Source organism: Hyperoodon ampullatus, assembly GCF_949752795.1.
Source record: "Hyperoodon ampullatus genome assembly, chromosome: 9".
In the NCBI taxonomy this organism is placed as follows: domain Eukaryota; kingdom Metazoa; phylum Chordata; class Mammalia; order Artiodactyla; family Ziphiidae; genus Hyperoodon; species Hyperoodon ampullatus.
Window position 1 is genome coordinate 34,477,841 of NC_136922.1, and position 22,718 is coordinate 34,500,558.

General features: G+C 40.9%; 1 protein-coding gene across 1 annotated transcript in view; it reads right to left on the reverse strand.

Annotated features, from left to right (window-relative positions):
* DNAH11 (dynein axonemal heavy chain 11) overlaps positions 1-22,718 on the reverse strand; it is a gene marked incomplete at its 5' end in the record, with an annotated part of 313,916 nt that overhangs the window by 82,326 nt on the left and 208,872 nt on the right. Inside the window, 6 exons of the mRNA XM_079711490.1 lie at positions 4,850-4,984; positions 10,777-10,878; positions 12,772-12,954; positions 13,862-14,005; positions 16,315-16,428; positions 21,520-21,666. Of these exons, the coding sequence (XP_079567616.1) occupies positions 4,850-4,984; positions 10,777-10,878; positions 12,772-12,954; positions 13,862-14,005; positions 16,315-16,428; positions 21,520-21,666 (825 nt within the window). The remainder of the gene's footprint in view (positions 1-4,849; positions 4,985-10,776; positions 10,879-12,771; positions 12,955-13,861; positions 14,006-16,314; positions 16,429-21,519; positions 21,667-22,718) is intronic.

Below are 22,718 nucleotides of genomic sequence, written 5' to 3' on the forward strand. Positions count from 1 at the left end.
AATAAAGCAGAGGAAGTGGAAAGAGCTACAGGTTTGTGTGTGTGTGTGTGTGTGTGTGTGTGTGTGTGTGTAGGGGGCAAGGTGCATGCTGTTTAACAGAGGGAGGTCGGGAAAACCGTGTGATAAGGGGAACTTTTAGCAGACATCTGAAAGAAGTGTGGGAGCCACACAGAGGAAAAAGGCAAAGATTATGAGGTAGGAGAGTGACTTGCGGGGTGAGGAAGAGTGAAGATGGAGCCGGAGGGAAGGTAGCAGAAGCAAGGACAGAGGTATCCAGGAGCCAGATCACGGAGGGCCCTGTAGGCCAGGTAAAACCTTTGGACTGTGCTTTGAGTGAGACAATTGGTTACCCGGGAATTCTGAGAGAGTGGTAACATGAATGGACATAATTTTTTTTTTTTTTTTTTTTTTTTTTTTTTTTGCGGTACGCGGGCCTCTCACTATTGTGGCCTCTCCCGTTGTGGAGCACAGGCTCCGGACGCGCAGGCTCCGGATGCGCAGGCTCAGCGGCCATGGCTCACGGGACCAGCCGCTCCGCGGCATGTGGGATCTTCCCAGACTGGGGCACGAACCTGTGTCCCCTGCATCGGCAGGCAGACTCGAAACCACTGCGCCACCAGGGAAGCCCTGGACTTAATTTTTTAAAAAACATCACTCAGCTGCACAAAGGGGAGTGGACCTTGGGGGTGACGTTGGAGGCTACGGCGGTACTCCAGGGGAGAGATGCTGGTGGCCTGGATCAGTGTGGCGAGGAGAAGGTGGTGATAATGCTGGGATTGTGAATGAACTTTTAAGGTAGAGCCAGTCCAATATGCTGAAGGACTGGATATGGGTGTGAGAAACAGAGTAAAAAGTCAAGGGTGATTTCAGAGCTTCTGACCATAACAACTAGAAGAAAAGACTTGCAATTAATGAAACGGAATGGAGGTGAATTTTGCAGAGTGAAGTATGAGTTTATGTATAATAAACTATGAGCTTCAGAGGGATGATGGGTTTAAATTTGTAGTAAGTTTAAATTAGAATTTTTTTTTTTTTTTTTTTTTTTGCGGTACACGGGCCTCTCCCGTTGCGGAGCACAGGCTCCGGACGCGTAGGCTCCGGATGCGCAGGCTCAGCGGCCATGGCTCACGGGACCAGCTGCACCGCGGCATGTGGGATCCTCCCGGACCGGGGCACGAACCCGTGTCCCCTGCATCGGCAGGCGGACTATCAACCACTGCACCACCAGGGAAGCCCTAAATTAGATTTTTAAAAGTCTACTCTATTTATAAGAAATAAGGCTATCACCCAGCCCCACCCATTGTACCTTACATTTCTCCCTTCTTTCTTTGTAAGACAACTCTGATTCTGAAATGAGGGTTAATGTTTCCAGCCCCTGGGATGAACTGTGACTGGCTACGCTGATTATGATCACCCCATTTCTCAGTTTCCCTGCCTTCTTTGCAGCTAGGTGTGGTCACTCTAGTTCTGGCTAAAGAAAGTTAAGTGCTTTAGTTAAATTTGCTTAAGGGGTTGCCAGGAAAACTTCAGTTTTTGTTATGAAAGGAGAAAAATCCAGCTGCTACAGATTCTTCTCTCTTGCCTGAATCTAAAGGTGTAGCATCCATCGGTGACCAGGCTGCAAAATGTGTGAGGGTGAATGGACACATGCTAAGTATGGAGCAGCAGAAGGCTGTAGAGAGATTAGGGGTCTGATCACTAATTACCTGAATCAACACTGATAATGGTCTACCTCTGGAATTTTCTTAATATGTGAAAAACTCCCATTTGTTTAAGCCACTGTAAATCAACTTTTCTATCACCTTCAGCCAAATGCATTTCTTTTTTTAAATTTTTATTTTATTTATTTTTTTTACCATCTTTATTGGAGTATAATTGCTTTACAATGGTGTGTTAATTTCTGCTTTATAACAAAGTGAATCAGCTATACATATACATATATCCCCATATGTCCTTCCTCTTGCATCTCCCTCCCACCCTCCCTATCCCACGCCTCTAGGTGGTCACAAAGCACCGAGCTGATCTCCCTGTGCTATGTGGCTGCTTCCCACTAGCTATCTACTTTACATTTGGTAGTGCATATATATCCATTCCACTCTCTCACTTCGTCCCAGCTTACTCTTCCCACTCCCCGTGTCCTCAAGTCGATTCTCTACACCTGCATCTTTATTCCTGTCCTGCTCCTAGGTTCTTCAGAACCATTTATTGTTTTTTTTTCTTAGATTCCATATATATGTGTTAGCATACGGTATTTGTTTTTCTCTTTCTGACTTATTTCACTCTGTATGACAGACTCTAGGTCCATTCACCTCACTACAAATAACTCAATTTCATTTCCTTTTATGGCTGAGTAATATTCCATTATGTATATGTGCCACATATTCTTTATCCAGTCATCTGTCAGTGGACACTTAAGTTGCTTCCATGTCCTGGCTATTGTAAATAGAGCTGCAATGAACATTGTGGTACGTCTCTTTTTGAATTATGCTTTTCTCAGAGTATATGCCCAGTAGTGGGATTCCTGGGTCCTATGGTAGTTCTATTTTTAGTTTTTTAAGGAACCTCCATACTGTTCTCCATAGTGGCTGTATGAATTTACATCCCCACCAACAGTGCAAGAGGGTTCCCTTTATTCCACACCCTCTCCAGCATAAAAGGGGAAACTGACGGTAACACAATCATAGTAGGGGACTTTTAACACCCCACTTTCACCAATGGACAGATCATCCAAAGTGAAAATCAATAAGGAAACACAAACTTTAAATGATACATTAAACAAGATGGACTTAATTGATATTTATAGGACATTCCATCCAAAAATGACAGAATACACTTTCTTCTCAAGTGCTCATGGAACATTCTCTAGGATAGATCATATGTCAGGTCACAAATCAAGCCCTGGTAAATTTAAGAAAATTGAAATCGTATCAAGTATCTTTTCTGACCACAATGCTATGAGACTAGATATCAATTACAGGAAAAAAATTTGTAAAAAATACAAACACATGGATGCTAAACAATACACTATTAAATAACCAAGAGATCACTGAAGAAATCAAAGAGGAAATCAAAAACTACCTAGAAACAAATGACAATGAAAACATGATGACCCCAAACCTATGGGATGCAGCAAAAGCTGTTCTAAGAGGGTTTATAGCGATACAATCTTACCTCAAGAAACAAGAAACATCTCAAATAAACAACCTAACCTTACACCTAAAACAATTAGAGAAAGAAGAACAAAAAAACTCCCAAAGTTATCAGAAGGAAAGAAATCATGAAGATCAGATCAGAAATAAATGAAAAAGAAATGAAGGAAATGATAGCAAAGGTCAATAAAACTAAAAGCTGGTTCTTTGAGAAGATAAACAAAATTGATAAACCATTAGCCAGACTCATCAAGAAAAAAAGGGAGAAGACTGAAATCAATAGAATCAGAAATGAAAAAGGAGAAGTAACAACTGACATTGCAGAAGTACAAAGGATCATGAGAGATTACTACAAGCAACTCTATGCCAATGAAATGGACAACCTGGAAGAAATGGACAAATTCTTAGAAAAGCACAACCTTCCAAGACTGAACCAGGAAGAAAAAGAAAATATAAACAGACCAATCACAAGCACTGAAATTGAGACTGTGATTAAAAATCTTCCAATAAACAAAAGCCCAGGACCAGATGGCTTCCCATGCTAATTCTATCAAACATTTAGAGAAGAGCTAACACCTATCCTTCTCAAACTCTTCCAAAATATAGCAGAGGGGGGGACACTCCCAACTCATTCTATGAGGCCACCATCACCCTGATACCAAAACCAGAGAAAGATGTCACAAAGAAAGAAAACTACAGGCCAATATCACTGATGAACATAGATCCTCAACAAAATACTAGTAAATGCATTTCTAATAGTGCAGTTCTATATTTTTAGGTAGCACTTAAATAAAAAATAACAGTTTTATTGAGATTTAATTCACATATCATGAATTTCATCCTTTCAAGTATTCAACTGAGTGGTTTTTAATATATTTACAGATCCGTGCCATCATCCCTAGTAATTTTAGAATGTTTCCCTCACACAATACAGAAACTCTATTCCCATTAGCAGTCACTCCCAAACTCCTGCCCCCTTGTCCAACCCCTGGCAACCACCAATCTACTTTCTGTCTCTATAGATTTACCTATTCTGGCCATTTACTATACATGGAATCATAAAACATGTGGCCTTTTGTGTCTGCCTTCTTTTACTGAGCATGATATTTCAAGGTTAATCCATGTTGCAGCATGTATCAGTAATTCAATCTTTTTTATGGTCAAATACTATTCCACTGTCTGAATATAATAGACATGGGAGAGCAAAAAGATCTGTGACTTACTGATGTCAAGGGCTATATGTTCTTCTACCACTCATGTTCAAAGAGGAGAAAGTTAATGAGATTTTAAAAATCTTTATTTAATAGAATAACTATTAACATTAGCATATCAGTCACCTGTAAAAAGATGTCAAAGAAAACCAATAAACCAAGCAGGCTTAGCTTGAGGTAATGTTTTATTGGTAGAACTCAATTGCAAATGTGTACTAAAAGATTCAGACCTCTGTTATCTAACAGCTGCCCTGAGTTTATAAAAGATCTTAGGTAAACCACTGAGTCCATGGCTACACACTGAAAAACACACAGAATCCATCACTTATTCCTTTCGGTAAGTTAGAACTACAGTGTGAATGATGATTATTCCCCTTTGTTGTTGATTCCATGTTTAGTTAGTCCTTATTGACCACAAATAAAGATAAAATCCCCCAAAGCTGATTCTGAATATTTCAGTTAGAATTTTGGAAGAAAAGGATAACTTGCCTCAAGTTCCTTGACAAGTCTGTTAGCCAGTTCGATAGTTTTGTTGGTTTGGTTCACCTCTTCTTGACACCGGACTTTCTCGGCTATTGCTTTTTCAAATGAAGCTGTGAGTCTGCTCAGATTTCGATCCAAATCCTAAAAGAAGAGTCAAAATTAACTCGTGAGCCATTTGTAGATCAAGTGCAAACATTACAATCGTCTTGAAACACCTACTACCTGAAGGTAAATGAAATGAGCCTCTTTCCCTCCTTTGACCTTTGCCCCTGAGAGCACACACATTAGGGAAGAAATGTATCAGGGCTACCAGGCAGTTTTCTCGCCTTCCTCCTGCACTGGGCAGAGTGTAGACAGTGACCAGGGTGAGTGGATGTGCCCTGCTGACTCAAGCACACCTTCATGCCCTGTCCCCTCTCTTGTACCTACACCTCACCCTCCGTCTTTATTAGGGATGAGGGGCATCTTCTGCTTCTCCACCTACTGACTCTCTTTCCACTTCTCAGTGGTCTATAACTCAGGCAACAAAGACCCCCTTTAGACCTCAGCAACCTGACCTGGCTTGGCCAACCAGATTTTCTCTTCTGGAAACTTGGGACTGAAACTCAGAAGTATGTCACTGTCTTTAGCATCGTAAGACCCAGGAAGATGTGTACATTTTGGAGGGGTTCATTTAGAGAGGGACCATCTTCCACCAGGGGCATGGGAAAGCAGGGGAAACCATTCCTGAGAACAAGAAAGAATGAAAAGATAGCACAATGAGAAGTCACACAGCCCTAAACACGTTCATGGCGGCTTCCCATTTCCTGGATCTCATGCCTCCTGAGACCTAGTCATACACTTTTTTACCTCAGAGTCCCGTGAGTCATCCTGGTCTCCTTTTTGGCTTAAGGTTTGCTATGTGGGTTTCTATTATGTATAGCCAAAAAAGCCTTGACTAAGATATCAAGTACTTAGGAGGCTCCTTGCTATATCATCTTGCTACCTGCAAGTTCTAACAATCCTACGTAAGATTTATAACATTGTTTTTGTAAATACATGCAAAATTCCAAGAGACTTTAATAAGTAAACTTGTAGCACGAACCATATTTATAATTTAGAGACTGCCGCAATTTGTCAATGACCCAATTATTACATTATTATTAAATTTATATCATTAATTAAAAAAAGAAAAAAGTGTATGTCATATTTAAGGTTTACAGCCGAAATAGGTCAAATTTATGAGAAATGGAGGAGATTTTACACATCAATGGTTAGAAGTCAGATAAAAATGAATAATACTTGGAGGTATATTTTAGGTTATTGAAAGTACTTGTGGTTTTATAAAACACAGAAGCTCACGCAGACTCTGGTATCAGACACCCAAGTTCATATTTGGACTCTGCTATCAGCTAAGCAGCCTCAAGGTGGGCTGTCTACTTAAGCTCTCTATGCCTCACTTTCACCATCTAAAAAATGGAAACAATAATGTTACCCAATTCATAGGGTTGACCTAAATATACATAGAACTAAGGTACAAACTGTTATACTGGTTCCTTTGGTAAAGTTGGGAAGGGGAGCTGGGTCTTGGGAGACCACAGGCTCTTGCACTTGTTTCTCTGCCTCTTGTGAAGAGGCACTGACAGCTCTTGTTCTCGACTATCTTCTGCAACATGTTTGCACAGCAAATAGGCTTAGGAAATAGAGACAGTGTTTCTTTCAGGGCAGAGGACAGATTTGCTACCTGACCAGAATACTAAAGAGATGTTTCCCTGTGGGGCAAAGGTTGGGCAGCTTTACTCACTGCCTTCTTTATATGGGGCGTTTTCTAAACTTGGGATTCCTCAGCTGTGACACAAACCCACTGTGAATGGCCTCAGCTGGTCCACTGTGCGTCACTCCCACGGGAAATGGCAGACAAGGGAGCTGAGGCACGCGCGAGGCTCGTGCTGCTCGCCGTGCTGTGGGTAACAAGGCCTCTGCTCTCTGACCCACGCGTCCCGTGTCTCACATCTTCTGCCAGCATCTATGAAACTGTGGCAGGTAACCTGGCAGCCTGTGAGTAGGGTAAAATCTTGGTCCCTTCACGGTTCCTGACAGGCCCTGGCGTTTCAGGTTCTAGAAGTAAATGGAGTGAGGAAGGAGGGGCTTAGCCTGAACACCTCAGCCCACCAGACACCCTAAAAACCAGTGTTCTCCAACTTAAGTGTGCACCAGAACCACCTGGAGGGTTTGATCAAACCCAGATTCCTGGCCTCCCTGCCTGAGTTCCTCATTCAGTGTGTCTGAGGTGGGTCTGAGAGTCTGTATTTCTAACAAGTTCCCAGGCAACACTGATGCTGCTACCAGTCGAGAGAACACACTTTGAGAAGCACTACCCTAAAAAGCCCGAATTTGGACTTTTTCATGGCCATTCTTAGGCCCTGTATGTTTGAAAGACAAGATGGCCTTTCTTCCCCTCCAGCTCAGCAGTTTGTTTTTTTCTACTCAACCTTCAATATGAGGCCACCTTTTAGTCTGAAACTAGAGATAAAGACTTGAAAGAACAAAAACAAAGAGACTAATACTGGTTAACGAATGCATTTCCATCACAGCATAAGTGCTGAGAGACACAGCCCTGCTTTTCTAGGTGAGACGGCAACAGGAGACATAAGACGAGAAGGAGGGAAAGCCCATAAGGGAGGAGAAAAGAGAGGCTGAAGGAGATGAAAGCAAAGCTAGCAAAAAACGTCATTTTACCTGGGCTCACACCTTGGTTTGACTGTGTACCAACAGAAAGAATCTATGCAGAGTTTGTCGTTGACTTTGGCATGACCAGTCTTCATAGAGAATTTTTTTTTTTTTTTTTTTTTACTTCAGGGTGTAGTGTACTTCCTACAAAGGGCATTCTCCTATACAACCACAATATAACCATCAAAACCAGGACATGGGGGCTTCCCTGGTGGCGCAGTGGTTGAGAATCTGCCTGCCAGTGCAGGGGACACGGGTTCGAGCCCTAGTCTGGGAAGATCCCACATGCCGTGGAGCAACTGGGCCCGTGAGCCACAATTACTGAGCCTGCGTGTCTGGAGCCTGTGCTCCACAAGAGAGGCCACGATAGTGAGAGGCCTGCGCACTGCGATGAAGAGTGGCCCCCGCTCGCTGCAACTAGAGAAAGCCCTCGCACAGAAACGAAGACCCAACACAGCCATAAATAAATAAATAAATAAATAATAAAAAAACTCACAAAAAAACCAGGACATGAACACTGACACATTACTACCATCTAACTGAATGTTGGAGGGAAATAGCCAGAGATTCTGTTGCATTAATAACTACTCTCTGGAAATCCATTCTTGGAAGGGGGATGGAAGGGACCAATCTACATAAAGACATTGCTACTGTTACTCTGTCTTCTTTTCCCTGTGTTTGCAAACTTAGTTTTGCAGCTTATTGATATAAGAACCTCTGCTTCTACTGTTGGTCTTTGAAATCAACTGAGGTGAGCAGTTCTTTTCAGCTCGTTGCAGGCTGTGTCCAAAAGATGACTAGTTCCACAACCACAGAAAGTCTTAACTTTAGAATCACACATGAGCATTCTCATCACTTTTCCATGACTATTAACTTGCTTCTGATATTTACATAAAGCCATTAATAATAGATGACAACATTTTTCTAAAGGTCTTAGTCAAGTTAACAGTGAGAGCTTTGACCAATGAATGAAGCTAAACTTAATAAAATTAATATGTTTTTCCTAAATTTGTCTAAATCAGCTGTCGTCGTTGTCGACAGTAGTGGCCCTAGACATAATCAGGCCAAGTTCAAGTCCTGTTCTATAAGAAGCTGGGCTTGGCTGCCTGGCCACTGTGAGCACCAGAGCCCAGGGGCAGTGATGGCGGAGTTCACCTGCTCAGAGACCCATGGCAGGATTTCCTCCAAGACAGGAGCATCCTCCTTCAGGTCTGCCCTCAGCTCCCACTGCTCCTTATTCTTTGCACTCCCATTGGACAACCTCTCTACACACATGATCTTCACACCAACGACTCCCAAATCTATGTTGCTGAGCCAGGCTTCTCTTTCAAACTCTAGTTCTAACCCCAAACATCTTCACTTGGGTTTTCTACACAAAGAGAGTGGGAACAAATATTTATGAAGCGTCAACTGTGTACAGCACACTGAAGAGCATCTCGATCCACCAGAATTTATAGGTGGGAAGCAACAGAAACCATCTCCAGCTAATTTAGGCTAAAGGGAACTTCCTCAAAATGGGGGAACTCTTCCAAGGAAGGGAAAGGCAGAGAACTACACATAGGCTCCCGGAGCTCCAGAGAGACTTGGGAATAGCAACTCTTGGAAAGTTTCAACTGGACACTGTCTCTACAATGCATGAACTCTGTTTTCAGTTTTATTCTTTGGCTGATGATTCAAATTCTAGGGCTGGGGGTCGGGGTGGGGGGAATCAAATCGGCAAAACTTGGACCACATACCTAGTCATCAGCCATGACAGGAAAATGTACCCTTGGTCAAAGTCCTACCTGAGTGTATCCAATGAGGAAAGATAATTCCCCAGAGATAAACCAGGCTGTTATCACCCAAAGTAGGTAGACTGGATTCTGGGGAGCCAAAAGTCATAAATGCCCACCTTGAGAGTTAGCTGTTATTATCACTATGTTACAGTTAAGAAACTGAAGCTCTGAGGATTTCCCTAAGTTGCCAGGGTTACACAACCTTATCACTCTGACTGCATTACTGTATGCTACCTTGTCAGGCACCTCCAACTCATCATCTCTATTCTGTACGCCTCCCCCTCCCTCTCTATCCTGTCAGCAGCCTTGAATCTATCTCACCGTCTCCATTGTGGCTGCTCCTGCCTTAGCTGAGGCCCTAACAGGACCCACTGCAGTGCTTCTAACTTGTCTTTCTGCAGCTAGACCCCCTCCCTCCAGCTTCCATTCAGTCGATGAAAAGTGAGTCATTAACGTACTAAAATCTTTCCAACGCCCAATACTACAGGTCAGATAAAATTTAAATTCTGCAGCACGAAAGGCAGAGAAGGCTTTTGCTCACCTTTTGCTTTTGCTCACCATTACTTCCTGCTATTCCTAACCTTCCCCCAGACACCCATCTTCGGGATCTGGCCTACTAGGACTCTTCAAGTCTACCAACTGCTTCTTCCCTCTATTTTTCATTCTTTACCAGGAATACCTTTCCTGACCTAGTTATCCTGGTGATTTGCAAGGAATTTGCACAGCTCATGTCAAGTACACCTTCACTATAAAACTTTAATTTCTCTGGGCTCTTTTTTGGCACTCCTACTGCATTCTAGATATAGTCACATATATACTTATAACACTGGACTACAATGACTGGTTATGTATTTGTAAAAATAGTCATGGTGATAATATTTGTAGTTAGTGTTTTCTAAGCACTTACTATATGCCAGGTACCATGCGAAATTCTCAGTATGAATTCATATTGATTACTAAATTCTCAATATGAATTCATATTGATTACTAAATTCTCAATATGAACTACTGTCATTTTATCCTCACGATCCTAAGAAGTGGATGCTATTATAATACTTCCTTCACAGTTGAGAAAAAAGAGGCTCAGAGAGGTTAACTAACTTGTGCAGGGCAAAACAGTAAATACTGGAGCCTGGATACAAACCCAGGCACTTCGGTTCCAGAATCCTTGCTTTTTAATCTCTGTGGGCTACACTCTTTCTACTACCAGACCATGAAAGTTTCTTAAGTGCAGAAACCATCAAAGTTCCCACTTTTCCAGCTCCGTGTCCAGCATACAGCAGATGAGGAATATGTACTGAAGGAGAATATAAATGAATACATCCATGAAAGGTCAAATTCCTTCCTGTTTGGTAGGTCTCAGAGGTGGCCCTCTCTGAAAGTGGGATCCTAAGGTGGTGAGGGGTTCCATGTCTTGGGAACTTCTTCAGTGTTAGAGTCTGCACTTACCCCCAGCTTTTTCCTGATAGCCTCTAGTTTTTCAGTAGCTGCAGCCAGTTCTAAGTTTGCTTGGGCTAATGCTTGCCGTTTGGGCTCCACATCACAGTAGACCTGAAAAGCCACGTGGGGGTTGTTTCACAGGGTAATAAAGATGGCAAAGACAAGTAATCATTCAGTCTTACATTTGCTGGAAGCTTTACAATTAAAATCTCTATGTGACCTAGAAATTTGGTGTTTATTCTTAGCCATGGTACTACCTAATGGCAGAACAAAAATCCACACAGCCTTCCAAGTCCTCTAAGCTTTCTATTGTTTATTCATTTATCCTGGACATTAGAGTTACAAGCACTTGCATAAAATGCTATACACGTCGAATACCGTTAAGACACTAAAATTAGTTTTTCATAAAATTTGGAGATAATCCTCATATCATCAGAAATTGTAGTGTATAGGAACGACAGCTGAAGGTAGGGGATCAGGTCTAGCCTTTAAGGCAGAAAAGCTGTGTAGAGAAATTCTCTGAACCCAGAAAGGAATGTGGGAGATGTCCTCACCCAGTATTAGCCACACTTTCTTTTCTAAGTTCCTGGCCACCTTAAATGTTATTTGAATGAGTGGTTTAAGCATTTGAGTGGATCAATTATTCTCCTGTTGGGGAGAGAGAAAGGAAATTAAATTTTATTTCCTATTTTATAGCAAAGTGACATAGAACACAGCCACGGTCTAGCTCCAGGCTCATCTTTTCACCTAGGGTGTGAGGCCAGCACAGAGGTCAGGTGTGGCATTACAGGGAGAGGCTGCCCATCAGCTGTGATCTGTCTGCACTCTTGCCGGATACAGGCTTCCACTAAAGGGAGAGACTGACAGGGTCCTATTCCTGTGGGTCTCCCGTGTAAAGGACATAATCCAATTTTCTGAAAATCATTCTAGGAATGACACTGGCATTTCCTCAGCAATTCCATCTTTGAGTATAACACACAACCTTCCAAGGCAAAAATGAGACAGTTCCTCCCAGTGGAGGGCCATGTACTGTTGCCTTTTTACATCTAGTCCTTTGCAAAGTTCTTCGGACATAACCGACAGACAAGTATTTGATAAATAAATGACTAACTAAAATGATCACCTATCTCTATACTGCCCGAAAGTATAAACCTTAGATTAGACTGTATACCATCAAAAATGCATTTGTCATTAAAACACTAAAGCCCCCAAAAGGTTATTTCCTCATCTCATTAAGATTACTGTAGCTGGTGTAAATTTTTGCTTTGAGAGCAGGGATGAACTTTAATTAAACATGAATTTAGACTTGCAGTTGTTTCAAGTCAACAACTGAAATATTTTAACTAAATATAATTAATCTACCCAACATGCTTTTATCTAATCAAACCAAATTAATTGCTGTTATTTGATCTAAAGAAGCTACTCACTCGGGCTTCCCTGGTGGTGCAATGATTAAGAATCTGCCTGCCAAGGCAGGGGACACGGGGTCGAACCCTGGTCCGGGAAGATCCCAAATGCCATGGAGCAACTAAGCCCGTGGGCTGCAACTACTGAGCCTGTGCTCTAGAGCCCATGAGCCACAGCTACTGAGCCCGCGTGTCACAACTACTGAAGTCCGCGGGCCTAGAGCCCGTGCTCTGCAGCAAGAGAAGGCACTGCAATGAGAAGCCCATGCAGCGCAACGAAGAGTAGCCCCTCCCACCGCAATTAAAGAAAGCCTGCATGCAGCAACAAAGACCCAACGCAGCCAAAAATAAAGTAAATCAATTAATTAATTTTAAAAAAAGCTACTCACTCTACCCTAAAAAAAGATAGTTTCCAACGTTTCAAATATCCTCCTGTAGAGAATTCTGTTTAATCTGACACTTTCATGTCTCATTCTTAGAACTTTATCTTATTCAGATAATATTAAATTATTTTACACTTTTTGCTGGCCTAGAAATTAATATATGTACGGCCCTTCCTGAATAACACCCGTAAACCATCTAATCACAACTGATATACCTCATAGAACTTAATGATGTTGATGACCCAGGCACAGAGACCAGCTGCTGCAAAAGATTTGGTCCGAATCAGGTTTGGGTTGAACTCTGGGTCTTTCAAATACTGTTCATTCACCACTTTTAGACAGTTCTCTGGAATGTGCTCTTTGTCATAGTTAATTAACGCTTGCAAAAAATCATCCACCTGTAAGGCAAAAAGACTTATTGCAATGAGCCATTTGGGCTGCAGAGAAAATTCCAAGATCAAAAGTTAAAATCAGCTTTTAGGACTCACATTACAAAGGCAAAATTGGCAAGCTCCATTTATCCCACTGTTTGACTTTTTCAGTCTTTAGAGTATAAAGTTAGAATTAGCAATGGACACTTTTAAAATCCCTTCTATCCCAGGGTAAAATATTCAGTCCCTGCACAGGAGGCATTCACATTTTGAAGAAAAGAAAGGCAGAAAAGAAAAAGAAAAACACATACCCCAAAATCCCTTTGCTTCACCTTCTTGTACATTAGTAACATTTTTCCAGCATAAGAAATCCATGTCATTTTCTCCCTCCTACACCTAACTGCTTTCATAATTTTGAAAATAATTAGCAACCTTCCGATGGCTGCTGGTGTTGACTTAGGTGTGCTACAACCCTATGCTAATCTCCACCTTGGCAAACAAAAATTCTAAGTCTAGAGAACATACAGCAGATTACACTTAGCAAATATGAAGATGATTTTTTTTAAACAGTTGGGAATTTTATAGTTTTCCTCTTTCTCCTCAAATTGTATGTTTTTTAAAAAATTTATTCTTTGAAGTATAGTTGATTTACAATGTTGTGTTAATTTCTGCTGAACAGCAAAGTGACTCAGTTATATGTATATATACATTCTTTTTGTATTCTTTTCCATTTTGCTTTATCACAGGACATGGAATATAGTTCCCTGTGCTATACAGTAGGACTTTGCTGTTTATCCATTCTATATATATAATAGTTCTTATCTGCTAATCCCAAACTCCCAGTCCATCCTTCCCCCACCCCTGCTGTCAAGTATAACCACAGAACTGAACAGAGAAATTGTTAGGATTTTCATGTTGCCGGGCTGCCTGATACCTTTCCCATGAAGACTTTAGCTGCTTTCCAACTCCGGTCTTTTGGCACTCTGCCCCGGGGAGCCAGAAGGACCATCACGGCTGCAGTAACGTTGGTAACTGCATTTGGAGGGTTGGGAAAGGCTTTCAGCTCAGTGAGATTGACCTGAAAAAAAACACACACACTATCAAGACCAGGAGAGGTCTGGTTTCTCAAGACCAGCTGTTAGGTCATCAAGCTGGTCTTCAGTGGCTGGTCTTTTCCACCCTCTCCTTTTCACACCAGTCTCGGTTGGGCAGTTTTTGCCACCCACCCGGGGGTCCCACCACCGCGGAACTCCAGGAGGCTCAGTTCTTGCTGGGCGCTTTTCTGGTACTTGGGAAACATCACTGCCCTTTCTGGCTTCCAAGTAAATTTATCTGCCTGATCTACCTACCAGTCCTGCAGAGCCTTGCACACTGAGTCCAGGGAATTTCATAAACATATAGGTTTTAAGGTATTTATGGGTCTATCCCACCTATGGAATATATTTGCCTTTTAACCAGGCCCTCCCAGAAACAGAGTCCCTTAGTTCAGAGTCTCTTAGTTTTGTTCTTCTGCTTTACATGCACAAAAAACATCTTCTATTACATTATAATGACTATCAACTGGGAAGATGCCCGCATAGGCTGAACCTCCTTTCTGCCTTCCTCCTTAACCTCTGCAGGTCAGAATCTTGATTTACTCAACAGATGGTATTAATGGGATAAATCACCAGTATCAGGACAAATACTTTGGAGCAAGAATTAGTATCTATAAGAAGTATATGGGGCCTCCCTGGTGGCGCAGTGGTTGAGAGTCCGCCTGCCGATGCAGGGGATACGGGTTCGTGCCCCGGTCTGGGAGGATCCCATATGCCGCGGAGCGGCTGGGCCCGTGAGCCATGGCTGCTGGGCCTGCGCGTCCGGAGCCTGTGCTCCGCAACGGGAGAGGCCACAGCAGTGAGAGGCCCGCGTACCGCAAAAAAAAAAAAAAAAAAAAAAAAAAGAAGTATATGTAGGTTCATTATACATGTTTTTTTAAAAAGGATTTCCTGTGAAATTTCCTGAGCTATATTATACACTCTTGCTTATAAAACCTCATCAAATGTTGAATCTGATTCTCCTCCATTACCATAAACTGGCTATTTATTTGGGAAATGACTGCAAAGAACAGAAAGGGTGTGAAAATAAGAGCAAAAGCAAAAACAAAATATGCTAATGCTAATTGAAAGCTGGGTAACCAAGAATCTTTCATCATTTATAAATATACTGAGCTTTACATTTAAGTGATATTCATTTATTTTGACTGAGTAAATAATAATATCTTCAGAGGAAAAGTTGCCAGTGCAAAGCACAAAGAAGAAAATAAACATTCTAGTGCTCAGAAAGAGAAAAACACAAAATTCCATTACCCAGAAATAATCAGTTACTATTACTCTTTTTTCCCAATTTTTTCCTATGCACAAACATATTCTTATAAAAAAAAGTTACACTAAATCCTATTTTATAATCTGCTTCATTCACTTAATACATCATGAACATTTTGTTGCTAGCTAGGATTCAACAATATAATTTTCATGGCAGCAGGATATTTGAATGCAGAATAATCAATCTTCCATCATGGTATATTTATGTTCTTTTAAATTGTTCAGCTTTATGGTAATACTATAAGAAACATCCATGAAGATAATCATTCGCTGTTCACAGTCAAAATTACTTCCTTCAAAAGAATACTTAGAGAAATAAATTGAATATTTCTTTGAAGAGCAGTGAAAGTCTGGATCCTTTCCTCTTTGAAGCTGAATTTAAGATCCTCAGGCCTAGTAATGCCCTAGGATTCACCCCAGAGGCCTAGTAGAACCCAGGGGCAAGACTAGCTGTGGGCTCTTAGAATGACATTGCCCATAATTCCATCTCTCCTTCTGACCATCACAGATTATTTTCTCTTATGAGAATTTGAATGCTCAGTGAGGTTTTGCTAATAACGTGAAGCCAGGAAAAATGGTGTAGGTCAAACCTAGGTGTCTTTGCTTCCAGCTTGTTGTTCTTTTCCTGAGGGTCTCTCATTAATACTATTTTTTTATATCCAGAGGAAATAGAGAATCCTTCACTTGGTTCTTAAAGTGACACATAATATGAATCACTGGATTTGGGCCGAATCCAATTGCTAACAATAGAACTGCCTTTCATAAGAGTATAAACTGCATGGCACTGGAAGTATTCAAAAGGAGACCGCTTGTTGGGGTGAAGAAGGACAAACTCCCGGATGGGAAAGGAAGGTCAACTAGAATGATGACCTCAAATATTTGTTTCAACTGTAACATTTAATGGGACTTTCTTTCCTTTTTCAAAACTCTTTGGTTGCATGAATTTCACCTTTAGTTCAGTTATTCAAACTCTAATAACCTCCAAATATTATTTTGAGGAAACCCTGAGCCAAGGAACCATCCTTACCCTGTTGAGTGTATTGAGAGCAGCTGTCGCGGCCACCAGTGCGGGCTCAGCCTTCAGTAAGTCGGCCTCACACTCCTTCTGTTTCTGGGACACTTCAGTCTGAATAGCTGTCACCTAATCAAAGAGGAAAAACACAGAAACCCATATACACAAATTATCATCTCAGATATCTCTACTGAAAAATGCAGGCTGCCTCAGAGGCACTGTTCAATAATTCATCTGTATTTGAACAGGGGAGGAATTTGTTGTAGAGACTAACTTCCCTTCAGGCACAGTGTATACACAAAGCTTTGCACACACACAAAACACACAACACAAATGCAATCAAATATCAAAATGCTCCAAGACAGCCTCTATCTTAATTACAAGGTGCCATTAATAATAAATGCAAGATTAAGCAATTCCTCTGTTCTTCAGTTTTCTTTTTCAGCGAGTCCTGAACAAGTGAGAATCCAAGCTGGCTCAGTAACCTAGACCACAAAATATTTTTGCTAAAATTCTCTCATTTTTCCTTACATTTAGCTTGCCTATATTACCTGATTACTCACATTTACATTACCTAAAGGCCATGTGAACTAATTTTTAAGAATAAATGTGAAGCTTTTTTGTTCAATTGGCTAGAAGATATTGTTCTATCCCATGCATGCTTAATCATAGAAAAAAATTTTATGAAGACTAATTCTTGGTTTCTCTAAGGACCTGGTAAGAAACTACAGCTGCAACAACCCAGGTCTGTCTTTGGCAATGGGACCATGATGTTTGCTGTCCGCTCTACTGTTGAGGGTCCAGGGACACTATTCACATGCCAAAGAGGGTCTTGCATTAGCCCCCTGGCATGAACACATATAATATGGATATAGGGAAGTCATGTTGGTAAACTCGAACCAAGCCAAAATGAGAACCTTTGGGGTTTCTATCCTCCTCCCTTTAGAACACTGATAGAACTCGAATGTCCAGGAAGAAGAAAATCTATGTCCTCAGCAGAAATGTGACTTTCAAAGCTGTGGCGCTGGGCACCAGGATCCAGTCAGCATATGAGATGGTTGCTGATGTGATGAGGATTGCGAATGATCAAGTGTGAACAAAAGTGCATTTGTTCAGATGTGTTTGGATTGAACAGGTTTAAAACTGTACCCATAAACGTAAACACTGCTCACAACAAATTTTGTTGTCTACCACAGCTTTATTAGCAGTAATTACCCTTCTCCTGATTAACCGTTATTTTGCTATGTACTGCACCTTTTATGAGCATAATTGGTCCACGGTAGATATGTGACCTCCGGCCAATACATACGGGCTACGGTTAACATCTGTAAGGAAACTCTGCATGCTTACAGAGAACTGCTCTAAAACCACAATCCTCAAAACTGCCAGGAATGGACCATGAAAACTCTAAGGATACTATTATATATTTTCAATACGCTGGAGAATACTGCTACGGATGAAACAGAGACTGTACTTGAGTGAGTTATTACATCAGGCTTATTTATTTTCCTTAAGGATATACTAAATCTACACATGCTGTTTGTGCCCATTTGTAACAACATCATTTTAAACTGGACTCAGGATCATAGTTTTTTAATACCTAGAGAATATTTCTTCTAAATGCTATTTCTATGAGACTGGGGGTCATAGAGTCTTCTCCCTCTAACTCCTTTACTGTTAATGGAGTATTATTCCTTTGGGTAATTTTGACAAGCAGAGCAATCTAGAACATTTAATAACTAAAACCCCACAAATGCAAATGAAAAAAATACTTTAGGTTGGTCAATTTATTTCTTATTCCCAATCCCTCTCACCCTAAGTGCAACTACACTAGAGTTGTGAAAATGCTTTGTATCTCAGGGACTTGGGAAGCCTCACTGTGCAATTTCCTCTGCTCTCCCCCACCCCAAACAAGGTTCCTGGGGACTGGTTAGTGAGGCCCAACCTGGAGAAGGTGGAAGAGCTACACAGATGGCTTAGAGTATGTGCTTTCCCTCTACCATCGTCCGTTAAAGCAGATTTGGAGACAGTCCCATTCTTGGGTACACCAGAATTTTTCTGCCCTCTGCTAGTCAAAAGCTCCTTGCAGATGGTTCATGAAATTTAGTGGTGGTCACAAGAGGATAAAGTCACAATAACTGCTTGTTTTGGGCTGAACTGTGTCCATTCAAAATTCTCAGGTTGAAGCCTTAACCCCAGGACCTCTGAATGTGATCGTATTTACAGAGAGGGCCTTTAAAGAGATGATTCAATTAAAACAAGCCTGTTGCGGGGGGGGGGGACTTAATCTAATCTGACTAATGTCCTTATAAGAGGAGGAAATCTGGTAACACACAAGAGTTGACAGGGGTGTGTGCACAGAGGGAAGGACATATGAGGACACAGAGAGAAGGTGGCTGTCTGCAAGCCCAGAGAGAGAGAGAGGCCTCTGGAGACACCAAATCTGCCAACACCCTGACCTTGGACTTCCAGACTCCAGAACACTGAGAAAATAAATTTCTGTTGTTTAACCCTCCCAGTCCCTGATATTTTGTTATGGTAGCTTTAGCTAACAAGTACCTGTCTTTAAGAAATTCCTGATGGTCCTCCAGAATTCAGCCCCACCCATCTTTAGAAAAGAAACATTAAAAAACTGAAGATCATTCAAAATCAGGGTGGATGTCCACCTTTTGAAGAGATTATATGAGCTCTGCAATTTGGAAGGCACTTTCACTCATGAGGATTACTATTCAACAAAGAAAGCAGTTTGCAAGGGATCAGAGGATCCTTAGAATTTGGAGTTGATAAGTGAAACAAAGATGGAAGATCTAATTTTCACAAGCTTAATGGTGCTTCTGTTACTTGAAGTCACTGCTGGCAATGCCCATGATTTGAATAGCCCTCGATGATTTTATAAACTTGAAGCAACAATTTCAACCAGCTTCTCTACATGGGTTGTCAAGATGCACAGCAAGGCAGCCTCTAAACCCCAATATTTGTTTAGCCATATTAAATGTGGCAACGTACTTTTGTTACTTTTTAATTACTTCTTATGTATTAAATCTTGAGACCCCAATTTCACAGAATCACAGAGACCATATACACCCTTTTTTAATAACCACCTAGAATCTAGCACATTGATGAACATATGACCAATGTGAGCCCATAGCACATACTTGGTCTTGATTAATTCCTTGACTCTACATAGTTTAATTACAAATAGATTCTCCTTCCAGGACCACCAACTTAAGAGTTCTTTCCACCATAACTTCATTGGACTTTCATCATAGCCCTATCGCTAACCCAAAATACCTTGTCTATCAACATGTCACTTGTCTCCTGTCTTTCCCATTACAATGTAAGCTACGTGCAGGCACCTTGCATATCATATACATATATCCTCAAGAACCTAGAAAAGTGCCAGGCAAAAAATAGGTGCTCAGACAATATTTGTTATTTATAACTAAATTAAGCCTCATGGATAAAATGAAAATAATTTTAAGTATTATTTTTATTTCTTGGTATGGATTAGATACACAAAATACTACGTGTCCTTTCCATGTTTGGAGAACTTCATGAAACAACCTGTCAGATGAGTTCTGATTTGCTAAAACATCTTTCCCCCTTTGTGAGGATAATTTTGCCTTAGAAATTCACATGCAAAAATGTGAAAAGTCCTCCAGAGTACTTGTCATATTTTAAGATCTGTAGAGATGGGTTATGACATACTAATTATTGGAGTATCACAAATTTGTGTAATGCCTGAAAAACATCCCCTGGGTGGAATTAGCTTATGATAATCACACCATGTGTGACACCTAATTACTTAATATAAAAATATACTTTTAAGGATATCTTCCACTTATCTGAAACTCAATGGAAATATTTATTACCAGAATTAGGAATTACTTGCTGCTTGGCCATGCCAAACATGCCTTATCTTTAACTTCAAAAATAAGTTTTTTAAAAAAATCATTTTTTTAGCATTTTGACTTTCAATATGCTTTTAAAGTCTTTAGTTGCGCAAGCTAAAGGCAAACATGCTCAATACACATTACAACAAAAGGAAAACAACTCAACTGCCTATTAATGAGGGGCAACATCACTGGAAAAACAAATATTTTCTCATATCGTTAATGCAGAATAATAGCATAATGGCTACTGATTCAGAGGCTATGTGACTCATAATTTACATTTTTAATTAACTAAGCCCTGATTATAATCTTTTGCCTAAAATAAGATAACTGACCTTGCACATACACAGTCATTCAATTTTTTTTTTTTTTTTTTTTTTTTTTTTTTTTTTTTTTTTTTTTTTTTTTTTTTTGCATTACGTGGGCTTCTCACTGCTGTGGCCTCTCCCGTTGCGGAGCACAGGCTCCGGACATGCAGGCCCAGCAGCCATGGCTCACGGGCCCAGCCGCTCTGCGGCATGTGGGATCTTCCCAGACCGGGGCACGAACCCGTGTCCCCTGCATCGGCAGGCGGACTCTCAACCACTGCGCCACCAGGGAAGCCCAAGTCATTCAATTTTTAAACAAATATTTAGTAATCATTCTGTTTGCTATAGTTCTTTTGGGAAGTGAGATACACAAAAATAAAATACCTTCTACTTGTAGCTGAAGTTTTGGTAAGAGAAGATGTCAATATAACTTATATTTATTTCAGAACTACTGGAAACCCAAGTACAAAGAAAGCAGAAGCTATATAATCTTAAAAGTAATTGTTTCCAACAATAAAACATCATACAGAATGCCAGGGCCTCCACTGACTGAAAAAGAACAAATTTAGCTTAGGATATAATAATAAACTCAAGTTGTATTATTAAAATGCAAAATTCGAAAACCATCTTGCAAAGTGACGGAATGGGCTTTGTTAACAATTGAGTTGTTCAATTTGCCTAAAAACTGAAAAGCTTTAGAAACCTCCGAGGTGACTTCCTGACCTTTACTGTATTACAAATAGGCCTGATGTTCAAGATCCACATCCATTATATGCTTGAATGAGCTCAGTATTTATTGTTCTTTCATATCATTAAAAGAGCTAAAAGGTTTGGAAAATGCATAATGTAAAGAAAGGTCAAGTGGTAATCATGGTGTGAAATGCTGTTACATGTGTAACTATAACAATTCTTTAGATTTTACGCTCCCTGGAGAGGAAGTTGTTCAAAACTGTTCACCTACAAAGGTTTATTTTGTGCTAAATATAGCTCTGTACTCTAAATGGTGGAATTAGCCTGACCTTTCTCTCTTCCGCATCCGCGATGGCCTTTTCCCGGCTCACTTTCTCCGTCTGAAGCCCGATCTTTGTGATCAGAGCTTCAGCATCGTGATTTCTCAGTTGTAACTCAGCTTCTTGAGAGGCAAGTCTGGCTTTCAGATCCCCTACCTAAAGGAAAAGTCATGACTTTGAAGAAACCTGTGTCAATAACAGCAAACATCAGATATAGCTTATATTTTTAAGTGAATTCAGGGATGCCTAGCAATTTCTATCTTGGTTCTTTTTCTACCCTGATTTGACTTTAATTCCATGTGAAAAAATGCAGCCCCTGTGTTTTTAAAAAATGCATTTTTTTTTAAACACAGGAATCAACAGAATAATGTTTTCCAATGGTTTTGCGGAAAAAGTCATTAACTTATGTCAGCACCAACTAGACATTTATCTTCTCAGCTCAGGGAAGCACCACCAGCTGTCCCCACCTGAGCACATGTCACCCGAGCATGTGTCACTCATGCCCCCTGTGGGGTATAAATATTACTGTTTGTGTGGTTTTTTTTTTAATCACAAAAAACAATCACAACCATTTATTTTGACTCCATTGCTAAAAACACTTCAGGAATTTCAACTTGTGGAACCACACTCCACTGCTATATCCAAGGATGCCTGTAACCTCCCCGGCCAACATGGGTTATTTACACTCTACCCTAAAAGGCACAGCTGGTACTGTGACTGCTACCTGTACTACTAGAGTTTAAGCTAAGACTGATTTTTTTAGCCTCTCTATGAACTCAGGGTCACAGTGCACAGTGATGTTTGCTTCTCTCTAGTCACACGTTAGGCCATAATCAAAATCATCATCCAAGAGATTAGGAGGAAACTTATTTTAAGCCCTGATTTCAGTCTCTAAGGAAGCTGTTAAGTCTGAAATATCCAAAGCAACTCAAGCCCTGGATGCGAGCCTTACGGATGAAGAGAATTCACTTGGGCTATTATGACCTACGCTAAATATGCAGAGGGGCTACTTGGCTAAAGAAGGGGTTTAGGGCTTTGCTGCAATGCATGAACAGCGCTACGGTTTGGACATATTTCAGACAGCATGGATATCCAGCTCTGCGGGACTGCTGTAAGGGCACACGCTCCAAGATGAAGACATCTTGCTCTGCACACCACCTGATCTTACAGTGTCAGGCTTTCTGGTTGTCCACATAGGAGACTATGCT